We start from the raw sequence: 25,652 nt of genomic DNA, 5'->3' as shown, positions 1-25,652 counted from the left end.
CAGTGGTTCAAACATTTCTGCTGTTAGTCAGCTTGTACCCTGTCTGCCTCTTTGAAATAGAGGTTGCTACTTTTTCTCTCTAGGGTTGCAATTCCTCTTCTTTCAGTATTATGGTAGAAAAGTGTTGGTGAAGTAAAACTAGCTGGGAAATATGAATACTAAAATTCAGTGTCAAATCCATAGATCATGATGCTTCTGCATAATACTTTCGTGCAATGTGTACCACTTGCAAGATGGGAATGTCTGAACAGCAGTTCTGTAGCACTGTGGAGACACGCAACAAAGCTCTTGTCAATTTTGCGTTATAATCCATTTGTCTTGGTACCCCAGCACAGTAGCACTGCAATAGATGCTTAACTTCTGCTCATACTGTTATATGTATATATATAGATATATTTTTGCTTTAAACTGTTGTATAAGAATTTTAAAATCACAAGTATCTAACTTCAGTGCTGGCAAAAATTGATGATCCAGTGATGATGTGATTGAATTCAGTTTCATTCCGCAACAGAATTCTTCTTAGCCTTTGATGTTACTTGGACTTTGGCTTTAGAGAACGTAGTCCTTGGCTGGCAAATTATCTTGAATGTTAAAGAAACAGGCATAGTGGAGCAGTCTGTCATTCTTTCCATCTGACTTGCCACTCACAAGCATCCCAGGAACTTACTTTGTGGGATAACCCATTATTACAATGCTGTCTCAAGTATTACGTTTAACTATTTTTTTTAGTTAGCAATCATTTTTACTCTCTATTCTTATTCTTTACTCTCTATTTTACTCTCATTCTCCCTCTATAATGTTGTTTAAACATTGAATTGTATAAATTTGGTCTGCCTATCCCTTATTTTTAATGTTGCAGCATGTTTAAGCACTTTTTTTAATCTGATGTTTTCCACCTTAGGTAAATAATATAAATATGTTGAAAGAATCTTCTGAATAATCTCTGGAGGCTATAGTAATACGTTTGCTTGTCTGGAGTGTCCATATCCTGTGTGCTGTTTTTGCTTAAAGTTGCTAAACCCCCATCCAGATTTTCCACTCCTGTGCAATAAAAAATCTACATATAACCAGCAGAAGAAACCATAGAGAAGGGAGCTCAAGGGTGACTTGATAATATGATTACAACTTGTTCTGCTTTAGTCTCTCATCACAAATCTACTACCATATTCAATTTCATTAAGTATTCCAGAAGTTGTGGACTCAGTGTTTCAGTAAAGGCAAAAAGAAATATTGTTTTAAGCCAGATTTCTATCAGTGGCAGATTTTTGTAGGTAGTGATTTTTGTTACTGGAAAACAAAGGTGGAAACAGTTATCAAAATTGTCACTTCATGAGCTGGAAATAGGGCAGATCCAGGCAAATGTGATGTGGAAAAAAACTGGCATTTGCATTGCAAAAGGACTTCTCTGCTCCTGAGTGCAGTATTGAAAAAAGCCACAACAGATGCAGCAACATGAAATCTTTCCCCAAAGAAGAGGAAGCTGCCTTCTATGGTTTGTGACAATGCTTGGAGGTTGTAAAAATATCATTTGTCTGCAATTCAACATGATCTTTTATTTTTATGACTGTTTTAAAAATGTTTTTCTTCAGGAGGGAATTTAGAGATGAGGTAGATATTGTTGCTTGCTTTGTTGTAGCCTTATGCTATTCCTCATGTAAGTTAAGAAACAAACAGCCTGCTCAAGAGTTGTATTGATGGCACTTTGGTACCTGAGCCCTGCACTCTAAGCGCTGTGATTGTCCCCACCGCTTGCATTCCTGCTCAAATGTGAATTGAGTTTGGTGACTCTTATACCAGAGCAACATTAGCTTTAGAAGGGAGAAGCCAGACGTGGTATTAAACTTTGCCAAAAAGAAGCATGCTGCTTTGCTACAGAAATAGGTACATAGGATGGTATTTGAATGTTGAGAACCTTTTCAGAAACAATTTTGTGTATATAGGTAGCTGGGCCCTTACATCCTCAAGATATAGAATTCTTGTCAACATCTTGATGGAAGTTTTGAAGTTGGCTGTAACAGAAGACTCTGATCTGTGGCAATTGCTCTGCAGCTATCTCAAGGCAGTTGTATCAAAAGGCCTGCTGATATAAAATAAAGAAATTGAAGAGACTGTGCTTCAGCTGCAGAAGACTGAAAAGGCCTTTCATTTCTGAGTGTGTGTCCATCCTCTGATGATTCATGGGAAGTTTGTGCAGAGATGTTATTGCTGAGTTAATTGATCTGTGCTGAATTCTCTTGGAATCACTTGTACAGCCTTTTGGTGTCTTTGATCATCTCACCCTTCATGTACCAGATCTCTGCCAAATGGTATACTTCTGGAATTCGTATGTAGGTTTCCAGTAAGCATAACAGAAATTGGCTCTTATTACAGGTCTAGAGTATACCCCAGTGCTATAGCAGAACCCAAGACTCCTTTTTACTTGCTGTATTCTCTTTTACGTCTCTCTTCCTGTAGTATGCCTCAGTCTGCCAATCTTGCCCTTCTCACCAGGTAACTTCTACAAAAGATAATTAGAGCACTGGGCAATGTTTTCTGATATATAGCTTCTGTACCTCTACTATTCCTCTCGGTTTACATTTTCCCAACAGTGGGATATTAGCCTTTTTTCTTGAGAAAAGGCAGTTCTTAGAGGATAAGAAAGGGACAAGTGCAACTGTGGTTCTGTCTTCTGCTTTCTAAATGAAGAGTGTTTGAAGATTTGTACCCAACTCTGTCTGCAATGACTGCAGCACTCAGAAGGTAGATAGGAGACTAAAAACCAGTACACTTTCATGCTCTTGCATGCCTGAGTGCAGTGCAGGAAGCTTGATCCACCCTGAGCTTTGATCCTACTACTCTTACTAATAGAGGCATGGTGCTGATGTAGAAAAGTCAATATGAACAGTGAAAGACTGCCAGTGCATTTGGCCTCCTGAAAGAGGGAAGGTATTTTGTTACAGGGTGCAGCACAATACAATTTGATTAAGCAATGTATGTGAGATAAGAGGCTTGGGGTAGGTGACCTCATAGGTGTGTGGGATAACTGGTAAGCCTGAATGTGGTCATCTGCATAGGAATGAGTCAAGTTCACCTGGTTCACTGAACGTGAATCGGGATTGAGACATGACTACTAAAAGCAAGAGGTGTATCACAAGATGCCAAGGTACAAAAAATATTTGAACATTGCCATGGCGTGATTGACAAAAGAAAATATTTTGTGCTCTACTGAATCCATGCTATTCCACAATTACAGGCAGAACTGAAAACTATATGTTTAAGAGATCATTATCTTATGTCCTTGATCCAGTCGAGTTGCAATTTTTTGTCATTATCTGGTAAAATATTTAACTTCTGGAGGCTTTTGTTTTTCAGTTTCATTCCTTGTCTAAAATACTGAGCATCCATGATACAGATTATACATTTGGAAGTAATTAGAAAAAAAACTAAATAGATAAACTGGAGGATGTCCTAAGAGACACAACACTGTGAAAAGCCTTACCTGGAAAGAAGTTGCAAGAATTCTTTTGTAGACTGGTATCTAGGTGTAATTCTCACATCTCCTTTTTTTTTTTTTTTTAATGATAATATTTAAAAAAAAAAAAAAAAGCAGTTCAGATAGTATGCATAGTATCTATGTCCCATAGATATGGACAATAAAAATAGCTTGAAGTATTCTTCTTATTTTGTCTTGATGGCTATATTTAGTAACATAGCTGCTCTTCAGATTTGTTGCTTTTAAACTCATAGTGAATACAGAAGAATGTTTGTACACGTTATAATGAGGAATAATACATTTTAAGCTCTAAATACTCAAGCACAGTTCTCTATTGAGTACGACTGTTTTCACTCTACTCCCAGGAACCAAGGCAAAAACTCGAGTAATTTTTTTTTTTTTTTTCTCCCTCTCATCTACATGGGAACTTCATGTCAGTTTGAGGGATAAGTTTAACTTGTTTTACAAGCATAAGTCTACATTGCTATCTTTTATAATCAAACTTAGATAATTCTTTGTTCGATTTTTATTTTGTTCTCCACCATAATCCTGCTTACAGTGAAACAGATGTGATTACTATCAAAGTCTACGCAATGTTTTGGCACCATTTATGCGAGTAAAAAGATATTGTATATGCAATCTTCTAGCATCAGTTAAGCTAAGGGAAAATCCCTGGACTAATGCAAGTGGTTTATAGAAGTGAAATATCTTGCAATGTGTGAGAAGCCTCAGAAGACACAGAAGCGAACAATATCATTCTCGCACATGCTTTCCACATATTTCTAGCAAGCCATGGTTACAATTCGTGAATTCAAGCCTTGAAATCTTGAAGAGAACCAAAAAGGCTGGAAACTGAATACTTTCAAGAACACCAAAACAAACAAAAAATAAGGATAAGGTCATATTTGATAGGACAGAGTATAGTTTTAAAATTGGACCAGTAGTTCTCACCTCTGTATTAGAAATAACCTATTTTCCACAGCACACATGGAAGAGAGTTGACTGGGGGAGATTGGACCAGCAGAACCTTCAAATTCTGTTGAACGCCAGTAACAGGACTGCATAGCCTAATGAACAAAAGCATAAATGGAGACAGGGCCTGTGATTTCCATATGAAGCAATTGTATGTTTGGCTGTGTTCAGTAACTGTTGGTTGAGACTGGGTTACGTGATTACTTCTGACAAAGAAAAACTCAAGCTCAGGAAAGATGTGAAGAGCTTGGATGGAAGCCTGCTTACTGGGCAGCAAACTGTGAAAAAAGAGCTTGCTTATGTGTCAGTAAACTTTAAACTATGTAACACAGGGTTATTGCCTATCCAGCAGTTCCTTAGCAATACTAGGAGTAGACTTACCTGCTTTCTTTTGAGGTTCCTTTTCTGCTATAAATTAATTTCCAGTTGTGGAGGTGATTTACACTATATCAAATATCACATAGATTTCAGAAGGAATACCAGCCCTAGTATGATATTGAAAAACAGAAATCAATCCTGTGTGGGACACACAATTTGGGGTGTCAGGTTTGGATGTTGTTTGGCATGTGAAGGATGAGAGTGTGAAATCTAATAGACAAAATTAGCAATGCATTAGCTAGTACAATGACTTCTTTCCTCTTTCTTTATTGTGCATGTTTTTACAGGTCTTTGTATGTACCACCACAATCACACGCAGCTCCTTCCTCTGGGCAGCTCAGCAGTGGCTCTGAGTCGCCTTCTGTAATATTCTGCTTCTCAGTGCCAACAGAGTGAGCCAGCAGAGAGAACTGGCTCTCAAAAACTGTAGTCCTGTCTTTGTGAGTGCTGTGCCCAAAGTGCACATGAGGTCATATCTTTGGAAGACAGCTCTAACCAGCTGGGTCTAGAAGGAAGGGAATTTTGTGGTCTCTAGTTTCCCCAGGATTTGATGTCCATTGTATAGATTAAAAAAAATATACAGAACAAAAAATGCCATACAAGAAATTTTGACTCTTTCTAGATGCTCAGGCAGTTGGGTATTAAAGTGATAATTATCCTCCTGGCAACAGGTTAAGCCAGATGTCAGGAGCAGCAGCTGCTAGCAAAAGTAGCTGTTTCATGGTATGATGGAGTGGTTTTTGGCATCCTTCTGGGGAAAAATGGCATGACAGTGGGGGAAAGTTGCATTAACTATCAGGTGCAATAATATCTTACCATGATAAGAGAAACATAAGTAGGTAGTGGAGAATGGGGAAATTTGAAAATGGTGGTAGTTCTGCAGAGGGTAGAAAAATAGCTCCTAGGCATCTTTAGTCATTGATTTGTTTTTATCAAGAAGGGCCATTAGGAGTGGCAGCTGAAAATATTTCTAACAGTCTAGCTCTGGATTGTGAGAATGCAATCTAGAGGCTTTTCTTCCATCGCAGGTATGAAAAAATCAAGTTCTTGGATTTCTTTACAAGCAAGTTTTGTGAGGAAAAGAAACAAATGTTACAGTGCAAGCTCACAGATGCTTAACCACTGGGGCAGTGGAGGGGAAATGCATGATGATCTTGTGTCTAGGATTTCTTGTGCCCTCATGTACTTGTCATTCTTCTGACTCTCCTTTATAAGCAGCACAAAAAGCATCTCAGCAATTGTTGTCCTCATGACTACTTCCACTACTCACTATCACAGTGAAGATTCTATGAGTTTCCTATAGATGGAGGGGATCATGCAGAGAAAATTTTTGGAAAAGCTTTGATCTTGATTTCTCTCTAATGGATTCAGAAGCAAGTTTTTAGTATGCCTTTATGGACAAGAAAGTGCGATGAGTTCTTGGGTTTATATCATGCTTGAAGATGTTCTGAACTGAATGGTTTTGCATCTATAAGTAAGACTAGACAGACCATAATGTCTCCATTTCATATTTGCAAAGATAATTAAGTCTCCAGACAAGAGATCATTTTGTCTTGTCATTCCTGAGAAGGGCAAACATTTAATTCTCTCAGTGAAATGTGTATTTTCCTCAGCGTCTATCAGGAAAGTACATAGAAGAATAGTAAGTGTATTTATGATTTTTCAAATGATAAAAACTTCAATTGGATAAAGTTTGCATAAATTGTGGTGTATCTGTAACTAAACGTGATATAACTCTACTTTATTTATAATTCAGTCCTGAGATTTAGGATTCATTTTGTAACTAAATAGTCAGCATTTGTGTATGTGGAACACTTGGTATCAGGCATCTGCCTTCAGAAGCCCAGTGTTGATCACGGGAATGTGTAATCATGCCCAGTTTCTCATCATGGAAACTTTAAATTGCAGCACCCACCCAGAGCCTCCCATTTTAAAGATCTGACTTGCACTAAAGCATAACGTTTTTACTCAAAATACCTTCAGATGAGATCTGAAGCCTCAGCCTTTGGTATCAGTATACATGTTTGTATATTAACTAGCCTACATATTCTCCATTACTCCACTTTTCTTACGTAAATGCTTGTGGGAAAATACACTAACACCCAAAAAAAGACTATTAAAAACTTAATTTTCAGTGCTAAGCTATTTCAGAGGGATGGTAGTGTTCATTTGCACATGGTTGGTTGTCTTTTAGAAAGCTAATGCTTTGGCATTGAGAACCCTTCTTCAGGTCCGAAATTCTGCCTGAAATATGAGTGTTGGAAACAGCCTCCCACCCTTTCACTGGTTTCTGTTGAATTCAAAAATTCTCTGTGCTGAGATTGGACTGTGCTATCTGGAGATATGAAGTGAGGAGTGAATAAGATGGGAAGAATTAAGGATGAGAATTAACCATAACAATAATGTGGCCTCTTTTGCTGGTGTTCTGTGGACTATCATTTCTTCTGTAAACTGTTTTGTTTGTCCAAGCGATGAGTTTGTTAGTTTTGAAATGGAATTGAGGTACATTACTTAGTTTTGTTTGTCTTTGCTCACTTCGTGCAGTTGAAGTTCCTTCAGAAGGATGGTGGTTACTTGGGAATATTTAAAGCTACAGGGATAGCAGCTGGGCTATTTCCAGTGAAGATGGTGAAGGAACGTTTGCAAGAGTTCTAAATAAAATTTACATTTTTAAATTCATAAAGGCAGCTCTGTTAGTTTACCGTGAGCAGCTTTCACTAACTGCCCTGGATCTTGCTGCATCTCATTTTGAGTTGTGTAAGTGTATGTATTACATGATGCTTGTGCACCCACTCCTGCTGCTATTTAGTATCAGAATTTGGGAGTTTAGCCATTAGTGATTGCTTAGTGACATAAATGCTGAAGACAGTGTGTCTCCATCAAATAGGACATGCTATTCTCTTGGAAACGTGGGAGAAAAGAGTTGTTATGGTACCATGATACTTTTGTCTCTAGTGAGGATGTGCTCCAGCTAGCAGGCGTGTTGATTATTCTGTATAAAATACTGCTTTGGTTGATATGAGCAAGACAGGGATGAGCAGGAAGAGATGACCACAAAGTAGTTAGAGGTTTCACATGAAAACATGTTGTTAAGCCAAAAAGAAGTACACAGCAGTAGTGTTAGAGCTTACTGCTGAATAGTGAATGCCTAGAGGTAGAGGCTGATTTAAACACCTGCTCCACCTTGTCATTCTGTGTATAAAATTCCTCTGACATGCTTCACATTGTTTATATCTGTAGACCCACAAATGGCATCAAGATCTCTTGAAAACCAGCAGAGACAGAAAAATACTGCTCTAGAGATCTTCAAATCACCAGTGAGACCAATGAAGATAGGAGAAAGGGGTCTTGTTCCCATTCTGTGTCAGTGGCCACTTTCACAGCCATAGTTTCTGCCCACATGCCTCTATAGCCTCCTTCCTTCTTGTGTTCAGTGCTTGGGAATGTGCTGCTCATCATGCAACATATGCTTTCACTTACGAATTGTAGCACCAAGACTGGTGTTCAGGACCTGTCCGAGCACCCTTAGGAAGTCTGTAGATCTCTGCTGCTAAAATAAAGGAAGAGCTGCCGTTTCGGTGTTGTCTGCTATGGTCTCCATTTCCTAGTTTTCCTGTTGAAACTGTTGTGCCGGCTCTTGCCCTGGAGCCCTTTGGTGTGGAAACGGATTGATGATATTGCACCCAGCAGACTCTTGCTGCCATTGAGTGCAAAGACAAGACCCTGAGGTTTCTTGGCATGTGTGCTGTCCAAGAAGTAGTGTGGTGTGGCAGCAGAGGGTCTGCGTTGTATTTCTCTGCTCTCTCCACGTTGTTTTTTGGCTCTCTCTGCTGTGCCAGTGTGTGCCAGTCCCCAGCACCCAGCTGGGTTGCACAGCTGGGGTGGCACAAGCAGGAGGTGAAGGCAGCCCTGTACCAGCTGTGGCCATGCTCTGCAGGGCCTCTGCATGCCACATCCACATCTGCCAGTGAAAAGATGTATCTGTGGATTCACCAGTCACGTGTGGTTTGCTCTAATAGCTGTGAAAAAGCCTCCTGGGGCTCCTGAGCCCCTCAATCCCCCCACTGAAACATGAGTGTCAGGGAGTTCTTGTGAGGCGCTCATCCCTCCACCCTGGTGTGGGGCTACAGAAGCAGCATAGAGGAAGCATTCTGTAGGTTGCGTCTCCAGAGGGGCCCAAACCAGACTACACCTAAAATAAGAGAGAAATCAGGAGGTGTAGTGGTAAGGAAAAGGCTGCGCGCTCTCACCTTGAGAAACGCAGGCAGTCCTGTTCTGAGACTCCTCCCAAATCTCTGGCATCTCTAAACCATATTTCATCTTCCACCTTTAAACTCACTTGAGTTCACCTGCTCTTCACCCATATGCTGTAGTTTATGATCTTCCTGCAGCAGTCCCTCCAGCAATCTGCCCTACCTACCTCTTGTTCATCAGGAGATAGTTTGACTTAGGGCAGTATTTGTTAAATGAGTTGCAGTCTTCAATTAACATCTTACATAAGCATTGCTCAAAGAAAATGGATCCCACCTATTGTGCAGCAGGTATAATGGAGCTTCTTACACAGCACGGCTTGGGATTAACCCAATTCTTTAATTAACTCTCCCTTTCTATGCCAAAGCCAAGCTGCTCAGGCAGTTTTATTCTTTTCCCATGTCTGGGAGGCAGTGCAGTGTTTGAAGACTTCAGGAAAGCTGCATGTTGATTTTAATGTCAGCTGTGTCTTAAAGCTGACTGTGAGAGATAGCCGTCTGTCATTAGACAGTCACCCTGCTTAAGCTTACTAATCAGTTTGGTAGCTTTAGTGTATTTTGCCAAAAGTGTCTGTTTTGGAAGATGCTTTATTTATCAGATTAGTTGGCTTTTCTTCAGCTCTTGAGTAGAGGGAGTCTGCCACCCTGGAAAGAAGCTCCTCTTTAACATAACTAGTGTATGCCTATTGAAATATTTATGAAAGGATCCAACTTTTTGTTTGTTCTGTATTTATTCCTAATTAAATGTTAGAGGATCACTTGAGATAGTTGAAAACTGAAATGCTTTTTCTCTATGCAATTCTTCAGATACTCCCAGTTCCCAATGACTTGCCTTCCACGATCCTGCTGAAGGTTGGCTCAGGTTTGTGAAGGAGAGCAAAGCAAAAGGACTTTAAAATGTTTGTTTTCTGTGGGTGGATGTAGGCACTGGCTAAAAGCCTCCTGTGTATGCCACACTGATGTCTTTGGGACCAATCTTGTGACTCAGTGTGCATTTTGGGTGAAGCTTAACAAGGCTGATGGACTGACACAGAGATAATGTTGGCCCCAACAAACCTGTACCTAATCTCCATGAATTGATTGGACAGAAGGTTTAGGCATGTGGTACCTCTAAAACTCCTACAGCCCTGCCGACTCTTCTCCTAGTAACTCATGGTGATGTGCGAAGCTTCTATTGCAGCGTAGGATGTATTAAAAGAGCATTTCTCATGTTTGACTTATGGCTTTAGGAGGAAATGTTTTACCTGGATTCTCTCTTTAGAGAAAAATATGCTTTGAATGGGAGCCATTCTTTTCCTGGATTTCAGCCATGGCACCACTTGAGAGATGGTGCTGCAGGCTGAAAGTTAACCTCCGCTCCCCCCCATCTCTGTGCCCTTGTAGGAGTGCATCTAAGCATAATTCAACAACTCTGAACCTCGTTTGAACCTCATATATACACAGTGAGCAGCGTTAGTGTCACCACAGTAATTTGGACAGTACAGATGGAGTTCTCTGTGGCCCAAGTACCTGCAGCATTTTTGTTACTCTCTCAACAGATGTTCTTAGCTGCTGCTTTAGGTGTTTAGAGGACCAGAATCAAGCCTTTCTCTGATTGCCATATACTGCATGTATTGCATGTAGTCATATACTGACTACTACTGAGCTTTCCAAAGCAAAGGTAGGGTGGAGATTTGTATGTGATACTTAATAAATAAATAAATAAATAAGAGAGAATTCTCAAGAATAAGCAAATTCAAGTCAAGAATATTTTGTAGTTATGATTTCATGTTCAACAGAATTGGGTGGCAGTTGTCAGTGCTGCCTTTTGTGGTGCAGGTTCGTAACGGTGTGTATTCCTTTGTAAGTCTCTTTGTAGTCCTATCAAGTCATGACAAAAAGCTCTGAGAAACACTGGCATATTTGCGTTACAGCTTGTGACAGCTCTGTAATGAATCCCAGAGTGGGAATTTCCATCTCTGCTTCTAACTTCTGTCTCCTCTAACAGATTATTCACATACGGGTGGCTCACACTTCAGATGAGTTAATGAACCAGGAAGGATCCAGGCTGTGTTCAGGTCCTAGAAACATGGTACATGGACATGGGGGGAATCAACTCCTTTGTGTGGGAGATGGGTCAGCATGACACGAACTCCCCGCTGCTTGCAGACAGGCCTTTGCTCACTGGAGAAACTTATACCACTGATTTGGATCATATGGGACTTATTTGTAGCCCTACTAAAGCAGTTAGTAAGATTGTGTTCTCATTTAAACATGTTTGCAGAGTGGAAGGCACGTTGACTCTTACATCAGTGTGTAACCCTAGCTCCTGTAAGTTGCAAGAGATGTTGTAATAGAATGGCTTTCTTCCTTTAAAGTTCAGTAGAAAAATTCAATGATGCCATTATTTTATTTATTTTTTTTGCTATTGCTTGAAAACAGGAATTGAGTAAGCAGAGAAAGACCATTATAAATGTGATTTCAGAGGCTGTTCAGCTTGAAACAAAGGGATTTTCTCACATTCAACCTCATTACTCTGATTAGTGGGCTTGTAAAGTGGAGCATGAAAATGAAACATGACATAGACATGAAGTGATTGTACTAAAATCTATGCAGGCCGCTTCTTGGAAATGAAAGTATGACATCCATCTTCTCTGAACTATTTTCAAAGTTAAGTTTTCCAAGTAGCTCATTTTTAAAGTCTGTAAATTAAGTTACTGTAGTTGTTAAGGGGAGACACCAAAAGCTAAAAAATCCAAATAAATGAGCAGGGTAGGTTTTATTTTTTGTTTGTTTTTCTTTAATGACACTGAAAAATACGTAGAAATGGTTCATTTTCAGTAGAAATAAATGTTGAGCAGGAACATCTTTTGGCTGTGTGGAAACGGATGAAAGTCTACTTGTTTTCATGGCTAAAACAGAGAGAACAGTCTGCATTATTTTAAAAAAGGCCTCTTTCTATGCTGCTTACTTCTGCCTCCAAATGCACTCTGTCCCGTTTTCCTATCTGTTACAAAGATACCTGTTTAACTGTGTCTTCAGAGGTCCTACAAGAAGATGACTTCAGTGTTATAATGCGTGTTTGGTCCTGTGCAGTGCAGGAGCAACACAGTCTGTTATATTTTAGCTTTAACTGTAGAGCTACATCATACTGTCTTAAAGATTTGTCTTCAAATGTTGAGTTTTCTTAATGGAGCTTAATTCTGCAAGACTATACCTCTTTGAGTATGGGCTGATTCAGTGCCACAGGCATCTTACGTTGTCAAACTGCATTGTGTGCTGTGCAGAATGCAAATCTTTTTGTTCTGTAGCACACTTTTAAGGAAAAAACAAAGAACAAAGATTTGAATGCAGGTTTTGGTACTGCTGCACTATTTCTAGGGATGACTCACACTGATACAATTAAGATCCCAGACCTCCTTATGCAATTGCACCATTTCATTTCCAATAAGAGCATCTGGAAGAGGATATCTAAATGCTGTTGGATATTGTGAAAAAGCAGGCTGGTGATACTCAGGAGAATTCAACATCCTGGTGTTTAGGAAATGAGGGGCAAGGCTGTGGGTTGCAGTAAAGCAGGTCAGTGTTTGACTGCTGTGAAATTAGCTAATGTGAGAAAAGGAGAGTGCTGCCTTCCATATGAGGGCTGGCTGGTGGGACTTCACAATGCTGCTGTAGATCCTTGCAAGCTGCTGCCATTGTGGCTTGGCTCACTGGGAGAAGCAGGGTAGGAAGCAATCCAAAGCACACTGGGTGCACAATGTAATTTGAAAGTGAAGTTTGGTGTCTAGTGTGAAAGTGGAAAGTATGACTTTTTTTTTTTTTTTTGAGAGAGATCTTTTGGGGAAAATTTCCCACTAAGCAGCTTTTGCCACACACAGTTTTTCTCTGTAGTCCACATCTACTAGGTAGCTCCATGAACCTTAGGAGTAATGCATTTCCAGGCTCATTTGTGCTCTTATTCCCATTACAAAGGGGATTGTGTGTCATCTACACTGAACTTGAGGAGATGGATTTTGTACAGGTGACCTGTGCTGGGAACAGCTTGTGGAAGAGCACAACCCTGGAATGATGGAGGACAGCAGGGTTCCCACCAGCCTCAGTGGCAGCTGCTTTTGGGGCACCCCTCAGCCATCAGACTGTTACATGGGCTGAGTAAGCATGTGAGATTTATTTCATCGGCATGAGTCAGGACAGAGTTTTGCCTTTAGGGCTCAAACATTGAGAGATTTCCCTAGAAAGGAGACATGATGTGGGGAAAAGACAGGAGGAAAACGTAGGATCGCATCTTTCTCCATATTCTTGGAAATATCCTTAGGAATGGCTCAGCAGCAGCGGGCAGGAGCACTTCTTGTGCTCTGAGGTGGCTGACTTGGGACCCATGCAACCCATACCCACTGGGGAAAGCATTCTCCTGCCAGGTTTTGAAGAGGACCTGCTGTGAGAATGATTTGGGACACACGTTTTGGGTCAGCACAGCAGGCTGCTGTTGAACTTCTTCTGGTTCTTGAAACATTGAGCATGGGCACTTTTCACTCTGTTTATTATTTCCAATATATGTTAGTGGAATTAATACACTGAGCAGAACAGAAGAAATTCTGGATGAATAACATTTTATTTAGCAGCATGTGTGTTCACGTTTCTAATGCAAAACCCCAGTACAAACAAACTGCTCAGTGGGGCCTACATTCCAAAGGGAACAATAAGAGCTCTGTTGAGTCCCATCTTTCAAAGGAACTTGAGTTCCAAGTATTCACTGGTTCTTGGTTCTTCTGCTGGTTACCCAGATGAGTATTTTAGTGACTTTGTTTTTCTAAAGATGCTTTCTTCTTGGTTTTGCATGGGGGGAGGGAGAGCTTGTATGGGCTGAGGCTGGGGAAGTCGCTCTAAAAATGAAAGCACAAGTGTTTGTTCAGTATATTAAGATTTAATTGATGGTTGCAGAAGCCACATTTTTGTCTGCTTTTCAAAATGTTTGGGTGGCTTTGTGCAGACTTGAGCTACAGGTCACCGTGGATTTGGGGAAGGCAGTGTTGTGTTAGATAAGAGCAAAACAAGTGTCTAATTGTTCCAAGTGTTCAAAGTATTGGCTACCATTAAACAGAATCTTTTCTGCAGAGAGGAGTTTTTGGGCAGGGAGAGGGAGGTCGCCTGAAAATGAAAATGTTTGGTGTTGGTGTTTCCTTCATCTTTGAGATGCCTGCAGTGATCAGACTTGCCCTGAAGGTTCTGATACCAAAATCTTACTGAAGTTTAAAGAAATGGAAGCTGTGAACAGCAATCTATGCTAAAAGGTGAAACAGGCTGATAAATACAAGCATTTGTGTAGTTGAGCAAAGCACAGGAAAGTTCATCTTCATGACCCCTGTAGGATGTCTTCCAACACAAATGATTCTATGATTAACTATGATTATTTTAATTGCAGTTGCAGTTAAAATAATGGAGAGCAACCTGTTTTTCCAACACACCTCTGCTGTTTTGCTTTCTGTTAACTCCATGGAGTTTTGAGGATTGTAGCTAATCTTCAGTACAGTCCATGCTTGCTAGCAGTAAGGTGATAGACACAATTAGTACTGTGTGCTCTGCCAGGAAGAAAGCCAGTAGCTGGCCTGTGATTTACCTAAAAATGAGTGGCAGCAACATCTATTTTATGCTTCATTTGATCCTGACTACTAATGTGGAGCTGTTGTGTGGAGGAGGGGTGAATTAAAAAAGCATGTATTTCTATTGATCGTAAGACTCGTTGCAGGATGCAACTTTTGTGGCTTGCCACTTAGAAGTCATGCAAATTCTGCTTCAAAATAGAGTCAGGGAACTGTGGGCTTTGGTCTGGGTTTTTGTCAGCTGTGATTGTTTAGGGTTTGTGCTTTCTCCTTCTGCCTTAGATTTGGCCTCTAGGAACATCTTGGGGAAAAAGAGAACAAGGTTTTCAAGCTGATGGTTTTTTGTTGTTTGGGTTTTTTTTTAGATTTTTTTGTTTTATTTTTCCTGAGACTCTAAGTGAAATTCAATTGTATAAATATGCTCATAACTGGGAAAATACATCCCTGTCAATGTCTTTTAGAAAGAATTATTCAGGAAAGCTACTGAATTGACGTTATGATCATTTGTTTTACAGTCACAGTCTGGCTGCTGTATGAGTCAGTTTAAGTTTAGTTGTGGGAATTTTAGCCTTCTATTTTTCTGACTTATGGGTTATACAGCACAGAGGGATCCTTGTGAGTCACCTTCCTCCAGTACAGCCTGCAGTTCTCCAACTTCTGTCTGCCTGGACAAAATCAAGAGGGGAGTGCGTAATGATTGCCTAGGTCTGAAAATACAAGAGGATATGTTGGGATTCAGAAATCACACCCCAAGCAAGGATGTTGGTGTCCATCAAAATTGTAATAGGCTCTCGAGGTACTCTAGTGCATGTGTAACTCTCTGAGGCTTGATTTTTTGACCTAAACCCAAATGACTTGTCTGGGGAAATGCAAATCCAGGTGGGAGGCGGCTGGCATTGGTGGGTAGGGAGTGGAGCTGTGGCAGTGGCAGATGGCTTTGTCCTAACAAAACACTGTTAAGGATTTTCTTTTTCCTAGAATTTTTTTTTTTTTGTCTCTTGGGAAGTCTATAATAGGAGAGCTGGAGTGAGGAAGAAAACAATGCTGTTTACTTAAATGTAGGTGAAAATTTCTACTTCTCTGCAGATGGAAAAAAAAAAAAAAAAATCTGGCATGTATATGAGTAGCTTTATAAAGCTCCATGAGGAAAAGTAATAGTCATCACCTTGAACAAGAGCTGTTGTGTGATGAGCTGAGTGTTGTCAGCCAGTGCTCTATGCACCGCTGCAAGAGAATACGATGAATTACCTCATTCCCAGGGATCTCAATATTGCTTAGGGACTGGTGTCTTGGCTCAAAGGGTAGTTGGAATTTGCTCCAAGTCTCCTAGGCTTTTTTTCAATTCTATTAGAATCACAAGAGACACTAGGATGTTGAGGGCTTGCTATAGAATTCTGTTGATACCACTTGCTTGAAGATCAGTATGAATGTCACTTGCATGGAATCTATAGTGCGGTCTAGGAAAAACACTGGCTTGATCATTTTACAAAGGTGACACACTTGGAAATCAGCCTGAGCTTGAGAGCAACCCAAGTCGTGAGAGCTGAGCAGAACTGCCTGGTGTTCAGCAGAAAATAATGTTGAACAAAATAATTGTGATCAGTGCTGTTAGGGATGCAAGCTCAGATGCCAAGAAATGGTGAATTCATGGTGAAACTGATGTATGTTTAATTTTAAGAACTCCTGACAAAACTCGGTTTTTAAAATAGCTATGCTAAACCCCTGTTCAGCAGCCCAAAGTTTTGTGTGAGGATGGATGCAGTTTGTTTACTAAAAAGATGTGTCAGAACTTAACTAGATGTGACCAACCCAGCTATGTCTAAACACAAGGGGAAAAAAGCTCTGAAGTTCACCACTGTGTGTAGCAATACTCTGTAGAAGTACTAGGTAAAAGGAGGAGGAAAAATTAAAACCAAGCAAAATAAACATACAAACCTGAAGGCAACACCATTATTCTTTTAGATATTTGGATGTCAGAGTAGGGGGACTGCTTGAAGCTCTGAGTGCTAGCAATTAGCTGGGTTTGGTTACCCAGAAACAATGGTGCTGGGCAGCAGTGGCAAAGGACAGCATCATTTGCAGTTAGTGACTGCAACCTTTAGAAGACAGAATTTATCTGAACAGCTTAATCTGTATTAGATTGGTTTTTTTTGTTCTGTTTTGTTTTTAAACCCTCAGTTGGCTAAGGGTGTGACATACTGAGCTGGTTGTTGTGGAAGAGCTTTGAAGAGCAGGGGGATGTTCTAGAAGGTGGATGACCATGCATGCTTCCCTCTCCTCTTCACTGGTGGATGGATATTCTGTGCACACTTGTGATGTCAACAGATTTAGAAGCAAGGAGTTACTACTTATGTCTGGAATCACATCCAGAAAACAAGGTGCTGATAACCCACTTAGGTTATTCAAGAGGCCAAGTTTGAGAAACTCACCAGTAGCTATCAGAAAGGTTAAACAAACAACAGCTTTTATAGCGCATGTCTGAAAATGATGGTTTTAATGTCTGTTCTCTTACAGTGTGATTAGTGTTACTGCGCTGTCAGAAATAGCAATTCCTACATGGAAAAGCATGGAAGAGTTGAGCAGTAGCATTGCAAAACAGGACCAGCTGAAGCAGCAGCCATGCTCAGGGACTCAGGACTGCCAGCATAGGATGATGTCACGGCTACAGAAACTGAAGTGGGATCCTGCAGCAATTCAGCTTCAAAAGTCATAGGCCACATCTCTAGGCAAGTACTTGTGTTGTTAAATTATTATGAATATTTTGTATAGCAGCATCTGTTACGCACATTTGAAATTGAAGCAGGAGTCTGTATAACAAGCAGGAAAAGTTTCAGAACGCAAGTGTGGTCTGCAAGGTATTAATATCCCGTATGAGGAAAGCTGGAAGGTAAACTTAAAATGGAAGAATGAAGTTTCTCATAGATGAGAGCTGGGAAGTAAGCTGACACAGGCCTGTACTGTCCACCTTTTTTAAAGATCAATGCAAACCTTTATTTTCTATAAATAATTTAATAAATACTTTCGTTTTACAATGATACAATAAATGACAAATTCATCGCAAATGAGTCACAAAGAATTTAGAATCAGTATACTTTAATAAGGTATCAGTGTCAAAATACATTTCCTTATCAAATTAAAGTTCCCATATAGTTATACTATAGTCAATAAGAATTCAGCAATATAGATTATGAAATAATTATGATAAAAAGTATGATTAATATTAAGATGGAATATTTTTCCAGAGTGTTTTAGTAAACTGTTAGGCTATATAACATTTTTAATGCTGAAAATACACAAATAAGAAACAGAAAAAAAGCAGTATTCAAGTGTCTTTAGTCTTTGATGCCTTTAAGTCCTTGCCACTGAAAAATGTCAAATCTGGCTCGCCAATTTTCATTCATTACATGTTGACTCTTACACTATCCTTTTCCCATAGGAATAAATTCACTTTATGAGTAGCTTATTTTTGGTAAAAAGAAAAAAGAGCACAAAACAAAACAACTCTTGAAAGATCTGCCTGCAATAAGGACTATTGTAATTTTTTTTAACACTATATACCACTACTAACATAAGATCTTTCACTTTCAAAAGAGTGCACAGTATGTATGGTTAAGACTCACTTAACACAGCAATTTCTGAAGTGCTCTATGAACCCAAGGCTCCCTCTCTGCAAGTGTCAGTGCATGTAGAAAGCAAAATCATAAAACAGGCTTCAGTGGAACTGGATGTCTAAAACCAATTACTTTTGTTCTCAGTTTCTGGGCCAGATTTTATACCTTCTGTACATTGCCACTGTTCCATTTTCTTCTGTGAAGCCACAACGATTTATACCAGTGGAGGAAACCAGATGGATTTCAATAAATATCTCAATACGTAGTTATTTCAAAGTCAGAACTGCCCACCTACTTCTATTAGTTTAAATATTTTTGCTGCTTAAATACACTCCAATTTTCAACCTTCAACATTTGAAAGCATTCATAGCCTTATTCCTAAAAATGTGCATGACGATACATCATAGTTGAAAAAGAGCCCTGAAAACATCTGGCTGAGTTTAATAACATTTCAGCTCTTGATTAAAACATAAGGTCAGTTAAAATGAGAAAAACCTGTCTGTCAGTAATTCATCTCACTACACCATTCTTAATTCTTTTTGTCCACTTACAATTCAGTTAGCATAATATGCCAGAAAATACTACTTCTAGTTTCAATATTGAAATTATCTTGCTAGCCAGCCATACACCATGAAAAAAGCTAGTAGTATTCAGAGGTGTTAGTACTGGCCAATGGTCAGATTCCTGAACTGTCAGAAACATTCCAAGAAATACTACTGGTTCTTAGTTTGTTGTATTCTAGACATAGCAAAAGTACCAAGAGATGATTAACAACTGACCCAAAGAGAAATAATTTAAAAAAGAAAACAAAACACAGAATCTGTTTTGTGTTAAAAAAAAAATAAAAATGAAGGGAACAACAAAGGAAAAAAAAAAAAAAACAAAACTAAAAATACAACAAGCAAGAAACCCCAACACAAACAAAAACACAGGTCTGAATCCTCCACTGGGATAAATCTGTAGGACTCTTATGTCTCTAGCACTAAGTCAGGTTAAATCAGCTGAGAACGTGACTTGCTTCTGAGGAAAAAAGCTCACAATGTGCAACCTTCACAGATACCCACAAACACCGTAGTTCACCATTCACATTTCTTTCACCAAGGTGTATAAAACTGAAGGGGAGGGGAGGAGGGCTGAAGGCTGGGATTTCTCTTTAGTATGCTTTTCCAGAAGTTATTAAAAGTTACAAAGCAATAAATGCTGGAAAACAGAAAGACTCAAAGGATTTCAATTTGGCAAATGAACAAAAAACTGTGGTTGAAGATCAAATCTGTTTCATTTGTCTTTGGCAATAAAAATAAATCTTTGCAGTACTGCAGCCAAAGTATCACGCAACGAGGCATTTATACCACAGCTTTTTCCTAGCATGAAAATCGAAAGAAATTTGAAAGTATAAATTACTGGTAACAAGATAAAGGGAGGGTAATCAATCTCTCTAAACAACACTTTAATTGGAATAGAGAAAATACAGTAGATGTATTTCTTTAATATGAATAATAAAAGTGAGTAACTTCGAAAGGCCACTATTTGGTAACATGGACAGATTCAATATCTATGTAAAATTCTGTAAAAGTGTATTGGTATTAGAAATCGTCTACTTGCAAAAATATATTTAAAAACTGAAGCTGTTTTGAACAGTATAGGCCAAGGAATATTGCAGGATTGCTCAGGTTGCCTGGTCCAGGGCTCTGAGCAGTTCACTGCCCTGCAGAAGCGTGGAACTGCCCAAAACAGGGATGTTTACCTCACAGTCATATCTTGTCAACTCAGGCAGCAAATATGGTTCAAAGGAAGACCCCAGCAGACGACTTGTCACACCTGAAACAGTAAAAGTAAGTCAGGATGCTGAGATCACAGGGAGAGAATGATAGTGAGAGAATGTCTCTCTCCTCTCTTCCCTCTTCTGTTTATACCAGTTACTACTTTGTACTGTACTTCTGCCAGTACACCTCAAACTACCGACAGTTAACATTTTCAGAGCAAATGCAATCATCTCTGCCTTTAGGGGTTACAAGCACAAAGTTCCACTTCCACACTAAATTCAGATTGTTCAGAGGAAAATGACACTGGTGCAAATGAAGAAAGCTATAGTAACATAGTTCTTAAGTTGACAGCCTTGCTGTCTCCATTTATCTCCTTTCATTGCAGATATTAATTTTTAGAAGGCAGACATTGGTCTGCAACCTAGAAACCTCAGCTATCTATCGCTGCTGCACTGAAGCTGCTTAGTACAGTTTAATCTATTTTATCACAAGACAAGAACGTGTAACAAGATGACTAGACCACTAAAGTAACAAAGGTACTAGTTCAACCGAAATGAAGGGAAAAAATTGTTTTTCTTCATATATCACAAATGTAAACGTTTAACATGAAACTTTCAACAACCAAATTAATTCTTCATTCTGTGGAACACTACGCAATTGACTCTTGGTTTAACATTCTCTAACTTTTTTGTTAGAAGTTTTATTCTCATGGAATCAGTAATGGAACTAAATGCCAACATTTTTCAGCCTCTGTATTGGACATCTCTTACCTGACACTTTATGAGCTGACTGCACAGTATAGTCCTGATAGTGGGGACTGTAAAACTGAGGAGAAAATGCTCCTGCTTTCAGATTTTCACCAGTATTGCCACAGGTGGGCGGCTGCTGCTGCTGCTGCAGTTGATTCATTGGTTGGCTCAGACCTCTCGAGTTGCAGACAAACTCATCTAATTCATACAGGAGAAAACAAAAAGAACTAAATCAAGCCATTGTAATTCTTACAGTAGCTAATACTAATTTGAAGCAAATTGTTCCTCAATGTGACACAGTGCAGGCATATCTAAAGTCTAGAAACAGTATTATCTGGAAGTAGTATTGTACTAAAGATATTTGAATAATGAAAAACAGTGTTGTAGAGAGAAAGCATCAGTTCTAGCTCTGCACATTGGATCAGCACTAGGTAAACCTACCTCTATTAAACTGCTCCCTATTTACCTCCCAAGTAAAGGTATGGACAATATATGAAACAATCTACTTGGCAGCTATAAAACATGCTATAAACTGTTGAACAGTAAGCTATACAACTTGATCTTGAATTTTACATTCTTTGTATTTTTTTTCCACAGAGCTTATTTGACACGTCCTTACAAAATAGTTTTTCTTTCTATTCAAACTAGCTTAACTTAACATTGCAAAATCAATTTCTTTACCCTTACCAGTAAGAACACTTGTGCTGAGAGACTTCTTTTCTGTAAGCAAGGAACAGTTTTCCCCTTTGAGAAATTTCATTCTCTTCCACATTAACTGAGATGGGTTAATGACAGATAGATCTCCCTACAGTTTGGAGAAAAGCAAAATGAATGATTACACTGGTGATCTTGGTACATCCAAAATTTTGAAGGGGATACATTTTCTTATGATTACCCCACTCAGCTGTTGCAGTGCTTGCTCTTCGTAATCCAACTGTCGCTTCAGTTTCAAACTATTAGACAAAGCAATTCTTGCTGGGTTTATATCTATGCTTCGTTGCCCCAAACCATCCAGCGCCCTGTTGAAAAAAGATTTCTGGGTGAGCAAGAAGGCAAATCTAAACCATCTTTTTCATTTGTACAGATTGTTCTTTCATCTATTTCCTTTAAAATGCCTTTGACACTGTATGTTGAATGTCTTTGTTTCCTTTTATCAGTCATCCCACAACCTTTGGGAACTTTACTTTGGGGATCAAAGGCTATCATGAACAGCCTTTAAAATCTCCACCCAGGCGTAAAAATAATATGGAAAAGAGTCATGAGATTTTTAATCTTAGGATTCCAAAAGCTACGCTCGTCTCCTTGCTAAGCACAAACACGAGTTGTATGTATTCAAGAAATCTACCCCTTCCTGCCCAAATATTTTCTAACTGTAATGCATGGAAAACATAAATTCTTACCTTTTTTTATATATGTGCACGTTGGGAGAACGTATTGGGGGTCCCGAGGGGGAATTTGATAGGGTTCCTGAGTATTTATCCATGAGTCTCCATTTAGCAGGAACATATTCTAATGGCGGATCAGGTGGCCACTGGGTGTTTGGTCTACCCCCCATCGAAGACAGTGGAGTGCTGGCTTGGTTGTGGTATGGTGGCAATGATGACCTACTCATATTGTTGAAGAACACAGATGATAGGGACCCATGACCAGGGTTAATGTTTTTATTTGATAGCTGTGGGCAATATTTCTCTGGGAGGAACTGATTCTGTGAAGCAGAAGCAAGAGGTTGGAAAATGGTACTCATGCTACTTAGACTTTGCTGGGTATTTTGTGCACTTTCAGAGAGAGGATGTTCTTCTTGGCAGATAGGACTTAGCTGGAAATCTTCTCCATCCATAGGAATGTAAGGAGCTAAGGTTTCAAGGTCCAGTTCATTGAAGTCAGTCTGCACAAAAATGAAAGAAGTTCATGAGAAACCAAGAAGTTAATAATAGTTACGGCACTGTGATGTGAAATACCAGTTGGGAGATAGGAAGTTAAAAAAAAAACAAACAAACAAACCAAAACACTGTATGCCAAATTTATGTAAATGAAAGTGGCTAGCTTCTCCATATTTAAAAAAATGAACAAAACATTATTACCATGAATTGCATATACGTGTACTCATTCTGGTTCAGACAGAGTTAATCTTATTCACAGTACCTCATGCAATATTATATTTTGGACTTGTGGTCAATGTTTCAGCTATTGCTTAGTAGTGCTTACACAGAGTCAAGGCTTTCTCTGTTCCGCACCTTGCCCCACCTGTGGAGTAGGCCAGGAGGGAGCACAGCTGGAACAGCTGACCCCAGATGACCAAAAGGATACCCTATACCGCATGACATTATGGTAAGCAACTTATTGCTGGGAGAAAGAAGGAGAAGCTGGGAGGCATTCAAAGTCAGAGTGTTTGATTTCCCAAGAAACTGCTACATGTGATGGAGCGCTGTTTTCCCGGAAATGGCTGAACATCTGCCTGCCAATGAGAAGTAGTGAATGAATTCCTTATTTTGCTTTGCTTGCATGTGTAGCTTTTGCTTTTGCAAACTAAGCTGTCTTTATCTCAACCCAAGAGTTTTCACAATTTCACCCTTCCAATTCTCTTGCTCATCCTACTGGAGGGAGTGAGCAAGTGGCTGCATGGGTTTAGCTGTCTTGTGGGGTTAACTGACCACATTTTTCATTTTCAGATTTTACAGGAGTTAATTTATTTATATTTTGTTCAAGAAACAGTGTTTACTCACTAATCATCAGGCCAGATTAAAAAAAAAACAGGCGCTACTTATATTCCTTATCCAGTCTACAGAAGCTTCCAATTTCTGAAGCTCTGCTGCTCTCTTTTCAGCACTGCCACAGTGATGCCTCCAAGGTAATTGCTTCATATCATAAGGGATAGAAGTGGACACCTCAGCTTTTCAAAGCATATGCTTGTGTTAGTGCAGTGCATCCAAGTTTTGGTGTACACGTTATGATACTGTATCTGCATGCATCTCTACTACTTTCTGCTAACAGAGGGCCAATTTTCATGGTTTTGGGAGAGATATTAGTTTCTTACCTGGGAGTTGCACCGACTTTTTGATTCTGTGTCCATGGCAAACAGTTTTTCAATCACCTCAATCTTAAGATCATCATCCACAGAAGTGTAGTAGTCTTCTGGACTATTGGGCTGCGCAGAAATAATAATTGGCTATAAGAAGCCCAAGACAACTACAGCGTAGCATACTTAACTACATTTCTATCATATTATTTCCTCCAACATCAGATTAGTGGTCACTATAAACTTAGAGAGCCACGGTGATTTAACAGAGGCACCCAATACAACAACTTAGTTGTCCTGTTAGTTTAAATGTGGTGTTTTTTTTTTTTTTTGGCACACCATACTAATAACATGAGATGTGTACTATTCAATTATTTTGTCAAGAAATATAACACTTTGCACTACCTCAATAATTTTATTAAAAGCGGACATAAAATTATTTTGAGTCAGACGGGACTGCTAAAAGTCCTGCAATAAACAGAGACACCTACAGCAAGATTGGGTTGTTAGAGACTGGCCTGAACTGACCTTGACGGTCTCCAAAATCCAGTTGAGTCCTAGCCTAGTAGTCATCTAGTAAAGTTCTGATAAGAGTGGCTCTAGCTCTCGAGGGCAGTGCCCTGGAAAGCTCACTCATTCTTTCAGCAGTAAACTCTGTGAAGCCACTCTCAAAAGCCAGAGTTGAGTAAACTTTCTTGATAAAGACTATAGTTTCTAGTAAACAAACAGAAAGAGGACTGGCCTGAGGGGAATTTTGCTAATGACCAGACCACTTAACATTGGAGTTTCATTTAAGGCTAATTCCATGTAAGACGGTAGCAAGTTCATCTACTAGCAGGTTTATAGACTATCGTAATTACTTAGTGAAACAGAGGAAAACAAAGAATGCAATATAAAGGCAAAATATAGTTTCCACCTGATATTTTTTATCAGTGCTTTCCTACACAAACAGCATAGGATAAAAATACACAGTACAGTAGGGATATAGATATGCTGGTCTTGTTACAAGCATTGAGACAGGACTGCTAACACAAAAATACCATCTTCATATTCTGATGGGACTTGCATAGAGAACATCACTTTTGTATTTTTTTAAAGCTTTTCTTACCGTGGAACAGCTACTGTTGCTGCTTACACTTGGAGTACTGCTGCCAGGTGCAATTTGAGGCATTGTAAAGGACGGTATTGTCAGCGTTTCACCTTGAGCAGCATGGCTTTTCACTTCTACTGGCCACGGTTTGTTTGGTGTCAAAACAGCACTGGAATAGGCAGGGGTTTCCTCAAACTTCTGTATCCCTGGATGGAGCTCTAACAGTGTTAATAGTACAATATTAATGGATGCTTTTATGGTGCCTGTTATGATGTAATTACGGCTATTCACTAAAAGTAAACACTAATCCTAGTTGCCATAACAATAAGTAAGTTCGCAAAGACTTTATCTTGTTTAGTCAGCAAGAAAGCCAGATTCTGCCCCCTTTCACAGAAATTTTCCATTAATGTGAGCACATGAGCTCCTATCACTGTTACTCCTGATTTATACACGCAGCAGACAGACCTGGTCTATTAAGCTTCTAAACATAGGCTCATATGTGGTTCTTTGTTGTACAGAAGTTATTTACACAAATACTAACCAAAATCCAGGGAAATAATGGCATCTCCAGGTGTTGGAGCCAGCTGTGCAAGTTCCTCTGGTTCTTCTTTTAGCTTAGTAAACAATAAATCACTCTTGTCCCTCCCTGAGATCCCGTTCTCAAAGGCACTGCTCATCGTCAACAGGTGAGGCTTGAAGAGTGATTCCGTTTGGTCCATAGAGAAGACAATATCATTCTTCTCAATTTCACTAGCAAGAAGAAGAAAGA

General features: G+C 39.4%; 1 protein-coding gene and 1 long non-coding RNA gene across 4 annotated transcripts in view; one reads left to right on the top strand and one right to left on the bottom strand.

The window, feature by feature from the left end:
- The window catches only part of LOC146544908 (uncharacterized), a 68,483-nt gene that overhangs the window by 16,103 nt on the left and 26,728 nt on the right, over nucleotides 1–25,652 (top strand). For both annotated transcript variants that reach the window (XR_014882024.1, XR_014882023.1), the window contains exon 2: nucleotides 17,169–17,380. This is a non-coding gene — a long non-coding RNA (uncharacterized LOC146544908). The remainder of the gene's footprint in view (nucleotides 1–17,168; nucleotides 17,381–25,652) is intronic.
- The window catches only part of EPAS1 (endothelial PAS domain protein 1), a 78,611-nt gene continuing 70,602 nt past the window's right edge, over nucleotides 17,644–25,652 (bottom strand). For both annotated transcript variants that reach the window (XM_085219370.1, XM_010706779.4), the window contains exons 9-16: nucleotides 25,425–25,633; nucleotides 24,902–25,101; nucleotides 23,812–23,922; nucleotides 22,178–22,662; nucleotides 21,673–21,796; nucleotides 21,465–21,582; nucleotides 20,799–20,975; nucleotides 17,644–20,083 (exon numbers count right to left, since the gene is read on the bottom strand). In XM_085219370.1, coding sequence (XP_085075496.1) covers nucleotides 19,932–20,083; nucleotides 20,799–20,975; nucleotides 21,465–21,582; nucleotides 21,673–21,796; nucleotides 22,178–22,662; nucleotides 23,812–23,922; nucleotides 24,902–25,101; nucleotides 25,425–25,633 — 1,576 coding nt within the window. In that variant the 3' untranslated portion in view covers nucleotides 17,644–19,931. The remainder of the gene's footprint in view (nucleotides 20,084–20,798; nucleotides 20,976–21,464; nucleotides 21,583–21,672; nucleotides 21,797–22,177; nucleotides 22,663–23,811; nucleotides 23,923–24,901; nucleotides 25,102–25,424; nucleotides 25,634–25,652) is intronic.

Source organism: Meleagris gallopavo, chromosome 2 (genome assembly GCF_905368555.1).
Source record: "Meleagris gallopavo chromosome 2, MGAL_WU_HG_1.1, whole genome shotgun sequence".
NCBI lineage: Eukaryota > Metazoa > Chordata > Aves > Galliformes > Phasianidae > Meleagris > Meleagris gallopavo.
This window is presented reverse-complemented; position numbering and strand designations above follow the sequence as displayed.